The sequence below is a fragment of the Halichoeres trimaculatus genome, unplaced genomic scaffold (genome assembly GCF_033239565.1).
Source record: "Halichoeres trimaculatus isolate MK-OKI-2021-1 unplaced genomic scaffold, fHalTri1.1 fHalTri1_scaffold_18, whole genome shotgun sequence".
NCBI classification, from domain to species: domain Eukaryota; kingdom Metazoa; phylum Chordata; class Actinopteri; order Labriformes; family Labridae; genus Halichoeres; species Halichoeres trimaculatus.
Window position 1 is genome coordinate 13,287,395 of NW_027437196.1, and position 14,127 is coordinate 13,301,521.

Sequence of the window (14,127 nt, forward strand, 5' to 3'; positions counted from 1 at the left end):
ATCTGAGAGATTTTTCCCTATTTAACAGTTTTAAAGCTATCTTGTAAATCACGTGAGTAGGCCTATGAGAAGTTGTTTTGGCATTCAAATCCAGTTTGAAAATATATCTTTGGTATTTGTGAAAACTGACACATAAAAGTATAAATGTCATATAGCCACATGTTTTTTTTCAATTATCTAGAGCAAACATTTTGGAAATCAGATCTCAAAATCATTGTTTTGTTACCTTAGAACAGGCCATATTATTTCCATGACAAGGATTTTTCTACAAGAAATCCACTTTTTCCTTTTCAAGTAAATAGGGAAGGTTGCTGGTAAATAATTAAAGACTTCCCTGGCAGTCTTGTATTTCACTTTTCAAAAGAACAGAGGCACATTTGGCTTTACTCCAGCTTGGACTTCTTTTTCTGTTTCGAGTCCTAACATATAATGCACAGTTTCTATCAGCTTCACAATATGCGCCTGTTATTCCACTCAGGCTCTCAAAGAAAAGAGTTTTATAAAGGTAATTGTATCATATAAATAACTGAACCATTCCTCAATGAATCAAAATAAATCATTCATCCCCAAAGAAAATATACTAGAACCATTTATCAGTAATTTATGTAAATTAAGGCCAGCAGTGTCTGTCTGTAAACAACAATATGTTTGAAGCTGTTTTTCTTATACTCAAATCTGTTCAGCTCGGTGCATGTGTGGACTTCATTCCCAGGATCTGTTTTAATGTTGAAACCACTGAAAGACGTTATTTAACCCATCATACACAGTTTTGGACAAACATATCTAAGAGGGAAAAGATACTTGTTCAAGTAAGTTTCATAGAAAAACTGTGTGTTAAATATTTGTTTTTAACAAGTTACAGCAAATTTGTTGCAACCTTGTAAAGACAGTCATTTCGATTTCTAAATTGTTTAAGTTGCTACAACTTGGAAACAGATGGTGGCCTGTCAAATACTTGTACAAAATATGTTGATAAAGTGGTAAAATATAATGCATGTGTTTTACTGTTTTATGGACAAATAACTTTTTGACAGTTAATTTAAAAAGAGGAATATAATATCATATTTTTAATATATCTATTGATACCAAATGCCAGTATAGGAAAAGTTAACAGAGAAGGTAATGCGTAAAATGTGTATCAGATAAGTGGTTTGAAAATTAAAGAAACAATGAAAAAAGTGTATTTTGATGTTTCTCAAATAAAATGAAAATTTTGTTGTGAAAGTCGTATTTTTTTTTCCAATTTACAGTTATTTATAAAAAGTAAGAGCAGTGAGACAAAAAGGTCCAAACTTAGATGAGTCACAGATTCTGTAATATTTATTAGAAATAATAAACTACTCAAAGATACTTAAAACACAGCCTGAACTATGTGGCACATGTGCAAAAATTAAAATGTGCAAAAAGTGTAAGATCATAAAAATCCTTATTTTAAATAACAGTGATTTATTCCCCTTAAAACTCAATAAAAGTATTTACAGCAGTTCATTCGGTGTCATAAGAAGCTTATTTGAAGAGGAAAAGGCACACCAGGAGAAAGTTTTCTGGAAACTAAAGCAACTATTTAAAAAAGTGAGAAAAACAAAGTGACAAGAATTTAAACCTGCTGTGTGACTGATTTAGAAGACACTCTGTGCTGGCAGCAGTCAGTCCACAGCTTTAAAAACATCCCGGCACCTGATGCCCAGCCACTGGCTTTGAGACAAGTAACCCCGGGCAACTCTTAGCTTGTCAGGTGTCCTGGGATGTTTACATGGCAACGTCACCGGATACCGGAGATTTCCCCAGAGGCTATTCACAGTTTCCACGGGGCCAGGGGGGACGGACAGGCGCTCTGTGGTCACCAGGTGTGGAGCGTCACTGCGGTGCAGCTGTTTGATTGGCCAAAGCAAAGTTCTGCTGCAGCACCACCAGAGAGCTGCGGAGCTGTGAGGAGAAGAGGAACTGAGTCAGCTCTTACAACACCTGCTTCAGATTTCAGAAGGTGTAACAGGACAGATATGAATGTATGCCATCTGGTAAAGGAGAAAACGAACAGTGCTTTCTTTGCTTAATACTTTAACTGTTTATAACCTTGATATTAAGAAAAGTTCAACTCTCGCTGAACACATTTGCACAGAAACTCTTATTTTTACTGATGAAACATATGTTTGCCGATTACAATATAAAGTTAGCCGCTAGTCAGCTTAGCTAGCAGTTGTAGAGCTAACGTTGATCTTTTGGGAGGAAAGAAAACTCCTCCTCATGACCTGTTTAAAGTTACTAAACAAATACAGATTTTACCACAGTTTTTCTTTTATCTTTTTCTATCAAAGGCTTTTCTTTCAGCACAAATACAACCAAGTGCACTTCAGTCTTCTTGTATGAAAAAACAGAATGTCTGCTGTGACAAGTTGCAACATTGCCATTTTCCGAGATTGCACATTTTATGTGAAATGTGTCAGTGGTTGGGTTATTAACCTATACGTCCTGATTATATCAAACACATCATGATGATTTTACGGTGGCTGGCTGGTGTCAGACAATTTACAAAAACCACAACATAAATACAAAAGCAAAAACACGAATGCAAATGCCTCAACACAACAGAAGTGCAGCCACACTGCAAGACCAAACAGGTTAGTTTTTCCAATGGAGACAGAAAAGTCGTTAAAATAAATGACTGTGACTATGATAAATATAGCTTCGTAAGGGTGTCAGCTCATATCCTTCATAGTACTTATATTTCTTTATCTTAGAATTAGCTTGATGAATTTTTCATGTCCCAACGTTAGTATTAGAGCTATATTTAATATAGACGAAGTCAGAAAAAGAAACTAATCATCTACTTTCACAACTTCTCTTTGTCCTTTGGGATGACTGATCTCTTCACTTCTGCTGTGGCTGTACTTTCATTGTGTTATTGCTTTTGCATTTCTGTTGTTGCTTTTGCAAACCAGCTGACACCTACCAGCCACCGTATGATCTGCACCAACATAGCAATCAGAAGCACAGTCAGAATGCTCCTCTGTAGCACTCATCCATGTTTAAAACAGACTATCCTACCTGCTCTAATAGGTTGATGGAGTCCTGCAGGACGGTTTTCAGCAGCTGCATGTCCTCCATACTCCTAAACCCTGATCCTGGTCTGGAACCATATTCAGGGGCCAAGCTGCTAAACCACAGAGCAGACTTTGTTATAAATTTATGCATGTCTGTTGAACACATTTACAGCATAAAGGCAGGGGAAGACAGAGAAACACAAATGGACAAAAATGGAAAAAAGAAAGATTGGAGAAGTGGAGGAGCACTGATGTAAGACTGTCACTTACATAAGCCCATTTAGAGAGACTGACAAACAGGCAGTTTCAACACTGTGAGTCATTCGAACAAGACTTTCTGGAGCACTTTCTTACGTGGGCTGCTTCAGAGCCAGACACAAAAAACAGTGGAAGACTAACCCCCTCCTCCTCTCCACTCCACCCACACTGAGATTTCTGCTCTTTAAAAGATTACGGCAGCAACAAAGACACACAGACAGATGCTGTAACAAACAAATTCCATGTATGAATGTGCCCTGCAAAGGAAGATAAAGTTAGCCTACCTGACTTCACTCCTCTCCCTCAGACGATGCTTTGTGGTCAGGAACATGCGGTGGGCTACATCTTCCATCGCCCACAGCTTGAAGAAAAGGCCGAGGTTCATCAGTGTTAGAATCAGCAAACTGAAAGAGACAAAGCACTGAGTGAGAAACCAACCGCTGGTTCTTAATGTGTGTGAGAGCATCCTAACACCAGAAGTGATCATTTTCAGACTTTTCTTTACAGTCAAGGCAGTAAAAGTTTTGTTTTAAGGTACTTACATTATACTCATCCCTGCCACTATCGTTGTGGTGTTAAATCGATACTGTCCCCCAATTTCCACAGGGCCTGTTGGACAGCACCACACAAATGAGTTACAGGTTAAAATGTCAGTGTGCTGTGTGTGTTTTTCAGGTGCAACCCACAGAGGCAGCTACACAATTCCACTCTTTTGCCGTTGCTGTTGTGTGACATGCAGTTTGCAGGATAAACATTTACTTTCAGGGCTTTGACGGTGCTCTGAGATGACTTCTTGCTGACATATTTGTGTGAAAGAACAGGATGTTTGATGCACTTCATCAATTCATCAATTACAGCATGAGACACTCTCTAAAACTCTTCACAGTTACTGTTTTCTTCACTTTCATTCATTTTTATCCCCAAAAGATTTTAACATGAAAATGTCTCTTTGGTATTCTTAACTAGTGAAACCGCATTTGAACTCTGCAGTGCAATTTTTCTTAGAGAAACACAGTTTGAAACCAAAAGACAGATTCTATTATGCATTATTAAAGCTCCTGTAAGGATATTTAATTGTGTTGATTTTGGCACCCCCTGTAGACAAAGTGATACCTTTTACCTCTTAGCTGCATTTTTCCTGTAAATGTGTGCTGTGTATACTGGAAAAAGTCTTCTGCGTTAATTTAAAATGTAAACTTATTGCAAATTCGTGATGAATGGTTCGAAATTGAGTAAGCCCTTTTTGATCTGGCACAAGCTCCCAGCTTTAGGTGTTGCTAACTGTGTAATTTGCTTTTTTGAGTCAGCACCACAGTTAAGATCTGTTTGTTTTTGACATCCACAACGCTGGTTCTCCTCAGAGGAGCTTTAAGTCCAGAGCTAGAGGACTTAGTTAACCTAAAGCCCCTGTTTCTACCAAGCAGTCCAGTTTAGATCAGTGCAGTTTGGTATAGGTTTGATCAGTTAAGTCTAATCCTGTTTGCATTTCCTCAGCCAATCGTGCCCCATATGGTAGGCTGCATCAGAGCCAGATGCTGATAGCTGCGTCAGTGATGTAATATTATGAGACCCTAGCAGTGTGGTACAGTGTACCACACTAAAAAATTTAACGGAGAGGATAAATGTGATGCAGTTAACAAAGATAAACGATGGAAGACATCTAGCAATTTGCCTTCTTTGTGATTTCCATGTGGCTCTTTGTTACAAAGAGCAATCAAGCTTTGTTTCAGGAAATGCTGTCTCTGTTGCACGGTAAGTGATTATTCTTTTAACCAATCAACAGTCTGCAGTGTTGTAGCTCCACCTTCTGAGTTCCAATGGGTTCCCAAAAAGTGGGATAGTTTGTCTCGGTTATTTAAGGATCTGTCTTAGGATTAGTCAGAGGAAATGCCACAAAATGTGGGCCGTACCTAGACGAAGTGGTCTGAACCGCTTGGTAGAAACGTATCTTAAGTTAGCATATGGTTTAGAAACTGACATAGTATGTTTAGCTCTGCTTAAAAGTAAAAGATTCCAACAAACACATCAAAACAAAATAAAAACTAAGAATTTTACTACACTTAATACACACGTTTAATCTTTAATGTTTGCTTTATCTGTTATAAATTTTATATATTGTTGTTTCTGCAAATCCGATTGATGCAGTCTAGTGTTAGTTAGCAATTTCAGCAGTGCTGGTCGTTAGGCTAGCAGTGCACCTCTGCATCCAGACTATATGATGTTCGAGGGCCACCATTTCTCACAATCTCAAACTACTCCTTAAAAGCTGTCACAATAAATGTCATGTACCCATGTTTCCATCTCTGAGCTGCTCCGGGTCCTGACCGTACTGTTTGTTTGGCTTCATGTGCTCAGGCAGAGTCCGGCTGTAAGTCCGCCTCCTCCTTCGAAGCCCACTCATCTTCCCAGAGTCTCCACCTCCCTGATTCATTTCTGCTTCCTCCTCCATCAGTTCTGCTTCTGTATGGGGTCAACATAGGGCCACAACGAACGACACACATAATGGACAGAAAGAGAAAACACACAGTTTGCAAAAGCAACTAAAAGGTTGTTTAAGGTCTGCTCCTTATACTCAGTGCACTTTAAATGGCAGATCTGCCCTTTAATCCCTCCTCCCCTTCTTGGAAATGCAGCTGTAACATGATTCACTGCTGATGAGCCTGTGAATGTGTGTTGGAAGGAACCATTGATATCATATAAAATATAAAAATAAACCTCAGGCAAAGCACTGGAGACAGGGAAGTGCTCTTTTCTGCCTCTGCAGCGTGTGAAGAGGCTCTCAGCTCACCCAGCTGTCTGAAGTAATCCTCTATGCCGCTCCACGAGTTTTTGGTGATGAAGGATTTGACCAGACCCCATGGCTGCTTCTTGTACTTGACGTCAGTGTAGACCCTGGCAGCAACACAAAGACCTCAAATGAGGACTACTCCGAGATGTCCTGAATAGATTATTTAACTCACATGACTGTGATGTTTACCTGAGTCGGCACTTCCGCTTTGAGGTACGTATGATGTAGTATCGGTTCTGAGTGTAGAAGTAATCATGATAAGGAACATCATGGGTGTAAACCTCTGAGTCCACGAGGTAGTAATGACCGTCCCTGGATTCTTTGTACAGTGTCTAAAAGGTAATTGAAGTACAAATAAGTAGGGAGCAGTAATTAACACAAAAAACGTGTTTATCCAGCTATTAGAGCGTGCACACAGCCTTCACCCGGATGTCAACACACCTGGTACTCTGTAGCTGTGGAGAACTTGCCAATCAGAGGGTTGCTGATGGTTATTGTGTAGTTCAGAGTTCTTTTCATGTGACCAGAGGCGTCTTTTTGCCAAGCAGTGAAACTAGCATCTGAAAAAAGCAGGAAACATGAATAATGTTGGAGTGGAGAGAACAGTTCAGAAATGAGGCTACAGTTACTGATCGAAAAAGGACGATCCAGGTGCAACAGGTTTAACACTTACTGGTTATCTTCCTGAAATTCATAAACCTGCGGATGAAGCCTGAATCAGTGAAGAGCAGCTCAAACATCTTGTTAGCGCTGATGTGGAAGACTTTGTTTAGATAAAGTCGACCCTGCACCTGAGGCAAACCCACTCGCTCTTCCACTGACAAAGAAAACAATAAGGATAAGGATGATTATATGATAATCACACAATCAGATAACATCTAAGCTCAAACATTCACCTACCATCTTCAGTGCTCTCTGAACCACTCGGCTCAGTCACGCCATTCTCATTAGCGTTCAGGTCAAGAGAAAGTGAGGAGCGTTTAGAGGAGCGTTCAGAAGCAAGACGGTCCAACGAGGGAGCAGGACTGCGCCTGGACGGGGTGCTGCGAGAGTCATCCTGCTGTAAAATAAATACAGAGTGTTAAAAAGCAAAACATCCACAACCCATGCATTTATAAAAACATCTTTTTTTAGTACCGCGCTGGTCTGTAACCCAAGCAGGGAAGGCAAATCCTCCCCTTGAGGTGTTGAAGTCTCCACAGGCCCATGATCCACCACAGGGAGTCGAATAGAAGGGGTTCGCTCCAGCTTCCCGAGAGCGTCATCACCACCAGGCCTCACGGTCAGGCTGCAGAGCAACAGAGCAGGTGGTTTTACGTTACAGCTCACTGTGATTGTGAAAAAAAAAAACAGAAGGTGATGGTGGGTATGCTCACCTGGTCTGCATGCTTGATTCTGCTGATAGCTGTAAACTCTCCATCTCTTCATTGCTCAGGCCCAGATCATACCCATAGTGCTGTTTGACCATCTGCCACAACTCCAAACTGGTCAAAGGCTAGAATTTAAAAACAAGAAGAAGTAATGAATAAAAGAGGTCACAAGAAATGTAAAAACGTTGGGAAAAATCATGTAGATATCTATTCCTCATGTGAAAGCAGGGATCTGCTCGGAGAAAAAAAACTATGTGAACAGATTTGAAGCAGCAGGTATCCTGGAGACATGAAGCCTCTACATAGTATAAATTACAGTCTTATCTCCATTGGTGACAAACAACCTGCTGACAACATTATCATTTCAGACTGGAGTGATATTCATCTCACATTTTTACAACAGGGACATTTAAATGTAATCAGAGCAGAAATATATGAAGAAAATTCGATTTAAAAACAATAAAAATGTAATTTCTATGAAGCAGGTGTTCAAATTAGTAATCAGAACAGTCAGTTTTGATATAAAATAACAGAAAAAATAGCCTATGTGCCTGCTCAACAAGAATATCAACCATGACAGATTGTGCCATATGGAAGCACATGCTGTGTCGTAGCGCATTTTAAACAAAGAAAAACAAAGAGAAAGTTCAACTCCTCTCGTAGAGTTTACTTACTCGTCCGTGGACATGTCCCCGCGGCAGTGAGCTTTGACTGACAGTCCAACAATGATCTGTAACCTGGACGCACCACGCATTCACATTCAGGAAGTCCTGAATCTGTGATCACAACTGTTGCGCAAACACGCGCCGCCCAGATTTCCAACGCGATAAAGGTTAATGAAATCCCGATCAGCCCGTCAGAATCCGGTTCACCCACAAAGCTGACACACAAACGCGTTCATTTAATCGTGTTTCTGTTTGTGGTCCAAGCCACAAGCCCCAAGCCGCGTCGAGCGTCAAGTGCGCTGTGAGCGGCTCGACGCAGAATGTAAATAAGTCTGCATGGCCACACCTGCAGGGGTCAATGAACTTTAGAAGGTGATGTTTTTATACAGGTGTTTGTGTTCAGGATCCCTGCAGACTCACTCCCCCATGGGTTGGCTGCCATAGTGCCTGTCTACAAGAGGGGTCTAGTTTCGCTCTACTTTAAAGGACAAGTGTCACTACTTTTACTAATCAAAACAAAACAACTTCGTTTGAAACGCGTGTGTGGGCCCACAGCATTTGCTCTGCAGTCTATTCGAGAGTCCCAAATTTTTATGATTAACCTTTTATAATCCTGGGACGTTTTTAAAACTGCTGTGTTTTTCTGCAAGTTGTATTTTTAAGTCATTTTCCCCAAGCTGATTCAAAAGTGCATAACTTTGCAACAACTTTTATATATTTTAAGGCAATTTCCCTCAAATTGTCTCTCAAAACTTAAATAAAAATGTAATCTCCTATGGGTGAATGAAAAAGTTTGGGACTTAAACTGTGTTTAGTTTTCCGATCATAAAGCTCCTGTGAGGAGTTTTCAGTTAGTCATGAATCAGACTAAAATTGATACCAGTGCCTTTATATGACCAACAAAAGTCAGCAATACTATCCACGAGAGTAGACTTGCTGCTTCTTTAAGTTTTTCTTTAATGCCTCTAACTGCTGCCATGGGGTAGGTTTTAAAGAGGTGATAAACACACAATAACTTTATGATCATCCAGTGTAAGGATGTTTATCACCAAGCAGACTTGAATTGTCTTAGAAATCAAAAAGTGTTTTTTTTTTTGTGTTGTTAATCACCTTTTGACTCTGAAACAACCAAAAAATAAACCACTATGCTCAAATGAGGTCAAGTCAATTCTAGCTACCTCAATCTGCAGAAAAATAAACAAAAGCTTATGTCTACTGAACTCCTCTGCAAAACCTGCTCAGCTGCTCAGTGCAGATCTTTACCCTACATGCAAAAGCAGAAACACTCTGATAACCTCAGAGGAAGACGGCCTGTGGCTGGGGCTGTATGATATGTACTCTGGACCGATTAGATAAGTGCTGCTGCTGTGGACCAGGGTAAAGTCACGCAGCTGCTGGTGCTTCACAGCAGTGAAATTATGTGGAGACAGTTAATAACAGTCATTTGTGACCCATGTGAAATTCATGTCTTGTGGACATGTTTCTTGACACATGTCACTAAGATATGTGTGAAACTATTGTCAAACACATGGAGTATGAAGATTGAACTGATTAAATTCTGAAGTTGGGAGACCTTTTAAGGTAAAATCAGGTGACAGAATCAGAGCCTCACCTTGTCCAACAGTGCGTTCTGCCACATTCGAAAAACTCCCAGGTAACTTTTTTCTCTTGCAGAGAAGGAAGTGAAGAAAAGCTAAAGGTGATAAGGAAATGTCTTGTTATTAATAATGCTTTTATCTTAAGTTACACAAACTGCTCTCTTTATAAAACAACATACCTTGTCTGAGCCTGTGCAGACCTGGATGGCATTGGGAATGAGTCGAGCCGTTTTCTCTCTGGTCATGGTGATGATGTCTTTCAGTGTCAGTACAATCTATAAGGAGGGTAAGAGGTTGGAGTAATTAGCACTCATATATTTACTGTAAGAGAAAAGTAACATTACATCATCAGATGCTGGCAGCAGAGAGATGCAACACACAGTTACATCAACATTTTGTCCACGGAGCAGTTAGTGCATCCTCCTCATTATGTATCATGTTGGTGTCTTTCTGAAATGGTTGCATTTGATTGCAAAACCGATTACTTTCTTTTTGATTGTGAAGAACTGACATTTTTTAATTGATTCATGTTGTGAGCGTTTCTATTTTTCATGATTTGTTTCTCAGATATGAGCGAAACATAAACTTTTTTTTAGATTTCAATTTAGAAATCTGCTCTCACTTAATTGGACTTACAAAAGCATGAGCATCAAAGCTCCAACATTAACTATCAAAATATTTCCACCTATGAATTAAATTTGAATAATACCAACACTCATGTGCTTGAAAATATTATCCATGGCTACACAAATGCTTTTTGTGGCTGCACACTTTGGTATTTCCATTCCACGTTTGTATCACCTTGGTCCCCCGGAACACGTTGCTGTAGAAACAGAGACAGTTCTCGGAGAGATAGAGGCGTCCCTGTAGGAGGATGTCCCGCTGGAGGGCACAAGGGTAGTCTGAAGAAAAATAAAGAGAAGAAACCAAAGCTACAGGATGCTAACAGTGTTCATTCACAGGGTGGTATGTTTCACTTTGATCTTGTAGACATGAGAAGTTACGGCAGTGGTTCCCAAAGTGGAGGTTAGCTTAAATAAGGGTAAATTTTAATATACTGTGAAAACCTAAAAAAGTTAGATTTGTTCTCAACATTTTTGTTTATCAAAAACCCTGAGGTGACAAAGCCAGGATAACAATTAACTTAGCAATCACTGCAGTACGAGCACAAAAGTAATTTAATTTTCAAAGTAGCTCACGTTTTTTTGTTAGTTCTCAGCTGTTCTTTGATTGATCTATTGGACATGGTTTCTCTGGTCTCTGGTCACTATATTTTTTTAGGTTACTGGCTGAAAAGTGTCCTGAAAGAGTCCTTAACCTGCCCTGAACCTTCTCGGTGATTTTCTTCATCTGTGCCATTTAACAGTCCCAGCACTTGGTGGCATGTTGCATACTTCTCATAATATTACTTAAGATGTTTGTCCAAAGTCACATGTACTTACATTTCTTTCATGTTCTGTCTTGGACTGTTTATTATTTATTCAAAGGTAAAATGAACAATCAGTGTCAAGGAGATTTTGGGCCACTTCGCCTCCACTTTTTGAACATGCCACTTTTGACACTAAGCCAAGGGACTTCCTTTCTAAAAGTCAAAATTGAAAAACTGTGCCATAACATTAGATTGATTAGATGGATTGAACAAATAATGCAGAATGGAAGATAAAAATCGAACCACAACAAAGACCATACCCATCGTTAATAATTTAACAAATATAGACCATAGACTTCAAATTCTGTATTCAAACAAGCTGTTATAACTTACCCACTATGAGTCTTTCTGTCTCAGGCAGTTCTTTAAACAACTTCTTGAATTCATCAAACCTCTGCTTGTAGGTCGGGAGAGGAGTCTGTGGTGCAGCGAGACACTGTCCCTGAGGATCTGAGGCCTGATGGAGGAGAAATGATCACCAGTCATTCCACAAGGTAAGGCTCTGAAGTACTGCAGATGAACGACTGACAGAATTAAACACTGAGCTTTTTTTTTTTTCTTTTTACCTCATCTTCATCAGAGCTCCACCTGTCGTCCACCAGGGATGCCGACTCGTCTGTGATGTCATCACTGCCCACTAACGACCGGTACGACACCTGGTCCATCTGACCCGCTGTGCTGCTCACAGAAGAGGATGTGCTCGTGTAAAAATGTTGCAGCAGACATTTATCATGTTTCCGTTTCACTGGTGGTGAATTCTTTGAATTACAATGTTAAGACCTATCTGCTCAGTCAGGCATTAATGAAGAGTTTGTGAAGTCATTTCTTTTATATGTTATAGGGCCTATCTATTTTAATGTTTAACCATCAAATTTATAATTAAGTCTCAAATTTTTTAACTAATCATTTTACTGCCAATATCAGTGATTTTGTTTATCATTTACTCTGCTCTTTTATTAACCAATGTTGTGATTTTCTTGCATAAAACTATCATTAAACTAGTGCACAACAGCCTGTTTGTCAGTTTCTCCTTTACACATTTTCTTTCATTGCATTGCATTTTTTTATGTCATTATTCATTGCACAATTAAACCTGGATGATATGATATGATATATTTCTTTGTACTTTTTTTTACTTATTTTAAGTCTGTTTTAAATGTGATATTTTGTGTTTTATTTAAACATTTTGTACAGACACTGTTTAAACTAGTCAGCTTCCTTGTTTTCTTTAAAAGATACTTAATATGAACGAAGACTATTCTGATTTCTTGAAGTTTCTTGATTATTTTTAATGATTTAAATATTTATTTGACCCTTCTTTATTAGCCTACAGTTCAATTGCATTTAAATCATTATCTATTTCTAATTTAATATGTCCCATTTTTTTCTGTTTTCAGTTACTGAAAGCACTTTGAATTGCACTATACTACTAATTTTACTGCCATCTTTGGTCTTTTTATTTACACCTATATCTTTACATTTTCTGTTGCGGTATTTCCGTGTTATGTTTGGTATAGATGTGACGTTCGTGGACGAAACGGTCGTATGAACGACTCTTTTAGGAGAACCATCAATGAGCCGTTTCTAAAAATTCTTTTTTTTATATATGTAACATGTTTTGTTATTAATTTTTGCTTTTTATTGTTATCAGTCGCTTCAAAGCACTTTGAATTACATTTACTTGAAAGTTGCTACACAAATAAAGCCAAACAGATGAGTTGCTGATCGAATATACAGCAACTATTAAGGCATGATCTGACTTTCGGCGGTTAACTTCATCAGCGCACCTGAAAGCAGCTCTGCAGGTGAAGTTAATATCCCTACAACAGAAACTGGTTCTACTGGAGGGGGAAGTTTAGACATGCTTATAACACAAATCTTTAAACACTTTGTGAAGGGGTTTGTTTGAGTGTCAAAAAGTTACAAACGTCTCGAAACGGAATCTGTGCTAGCTAGATTGAACAGGCTGATAGCAGGGCTACCCATCAATCAACATTCATGTCAGGGCTTACCTCAATAAATCAGGATGGTGTACGGGTATTATCAGCTTTTTAAATCCGTCAAACATGTACCTAAATACTTAAACAGTAGTTAACTGATTCTCTAACATGCCTCAGCATATGTGGGTACGATCAAAGACTCTTACCTGACTCGTAGTGGACCCAGGATCTCAGCTCTTGTGCGCTACAAATCCAAGAAATCACGCCGCAGTTAGCGCCACACAGCTCTGAAGCTTTGCTGAAGGGTTTAATGTTGTGCTCCTTTGGCTTTGTTGCAGGTAAATCTCATCCGGCCAGGGAAAAATACCTTCAGGGAGTAGTCACCTCACTGGTGACGCTCACTGGTGTACACATTAGCAGCTAAGGACTACCAAATGACCTCTCCTGTCGTGAGGTCTCCTGAGGACGGACTGATGTGCTTTCTTTAGATGAGTTTGATTTGTTCTAGCTGTTAAAAAGCAGCCTAGCACTACCTTTTGTTTGTCTCAACAGCTCTCTCAATAAAACTTTGACCATCCTTAAAACAGCCTTGGTGTTTAAAATAACTTCTATTAAATACGTAAGGGCAGGGTGCTGGAGATTATGAGCGGTATGCAGAGCAACCAGTTCAGCAGCACCAACAGCATCACAGCAAACAAAACATGCAACAAACAAAGAAAGAAAGCTTTGTTCTTCTTTTTGACATGTTTTTTTTATTGTTCAGGAGTAACATGATGAAAGTATTGGACAGCATTCACACAGCAAAGTACACAACACTGCACAGTGTGAAAACACAACCATAAAAACAAAAAGAGAGAACAACAAAGCCTTCACAACAAAATGCTGGCAATAAATAGAGTGATCTTATTAAATTTATATTCAATACTCTTCTGTACAGATGGTTTATGAATTACAATACATCAACCCCCCTTCAATGATCGCCTTCAGGAAGAGCAGCATGGTTACACACACGGAAATCATGTAAACAGATAAAGGAAG

At 39.2% G+C, this 14,127-nt stretch overlaps 1 protein-coding gene across 2 annotated transcripts; it reads right to left on the minus strand.

The window, feature by feature from the left end:
- Positions 1-1,401: 1,401 nt before the first annotated feature.
- gramd1c (GRAM domain containing 1c) lies at positions 1,402-13,597 on the minus strand. 2 transcript variants are annotated; one of them, XM_074693514.1, is made up of 18 exons: positions 13,296-13,597; positions 11,716-11,827; positions 11,483-11,606; positions 10,522-10,622; positions 9,900-9,995; positions 9,735-9,815; positions 7,464-7,582; positions 7,225-7,375; positions 6,988-7,147; positions 6,761-6,904; positions 6,529-6,647; positions 6,277-6,419; positions 6,088-6,191; positions 5,589-5,759; positions 3,842-3,908; positions 3,584-3,703; positions 3,046-3,151; positions 1,402-1,926 (listed from the first exon to the last, which is right to left on the minus strand). In XM_074693514.1, the coding sequence occupies exons 2-18, from the start codon at positions 11,812-11,814 to the stop codon at positions 1,858-1,860; spliced, it is 1,974 nt and encodes a 657-aa protein (XP_074549615.1). In that variant the 5' UTR covers positions 11,815-11,827; positions 13,296-13,597; the 3' UTR covers positions 1,402-1,857. The 2 variants fall into 2 exon arrangements, with proteins under 2 accessions (XP_074549615.1, XP_074549614.1); XM_074693513.1 differs by having other exon boundaries at positions 3,046-3,154.
- Positions 13,598-14,127: the final 530 nt, after the last annotated feature.

Excerpts from the sequence above, each read along its gene's own strand:
- gramd1c (XM_074693513.1), bottom strand. The coding sequence starts at position 11,814 with ATGGACCAGGTGTCGTACCGGTCGTTAGTGGGCAGTGATGACATCACA. Across the intron at positions 5,760-6,087 it reads GGATTACTTCAGACAGCTGG|AAGCAGAACTGATGGAGGAG; the intron begins GTGAGCTGAGAG and ends GACCCCATACAG. Across the intron at positions 1,927-3,045 it reads CCATCAACCTATTAGAGCAG|CTCCGCAGCTCTCTGGTGGT; the intron begins GTAGGATAGTCT and ends TTCTCCTCACAG.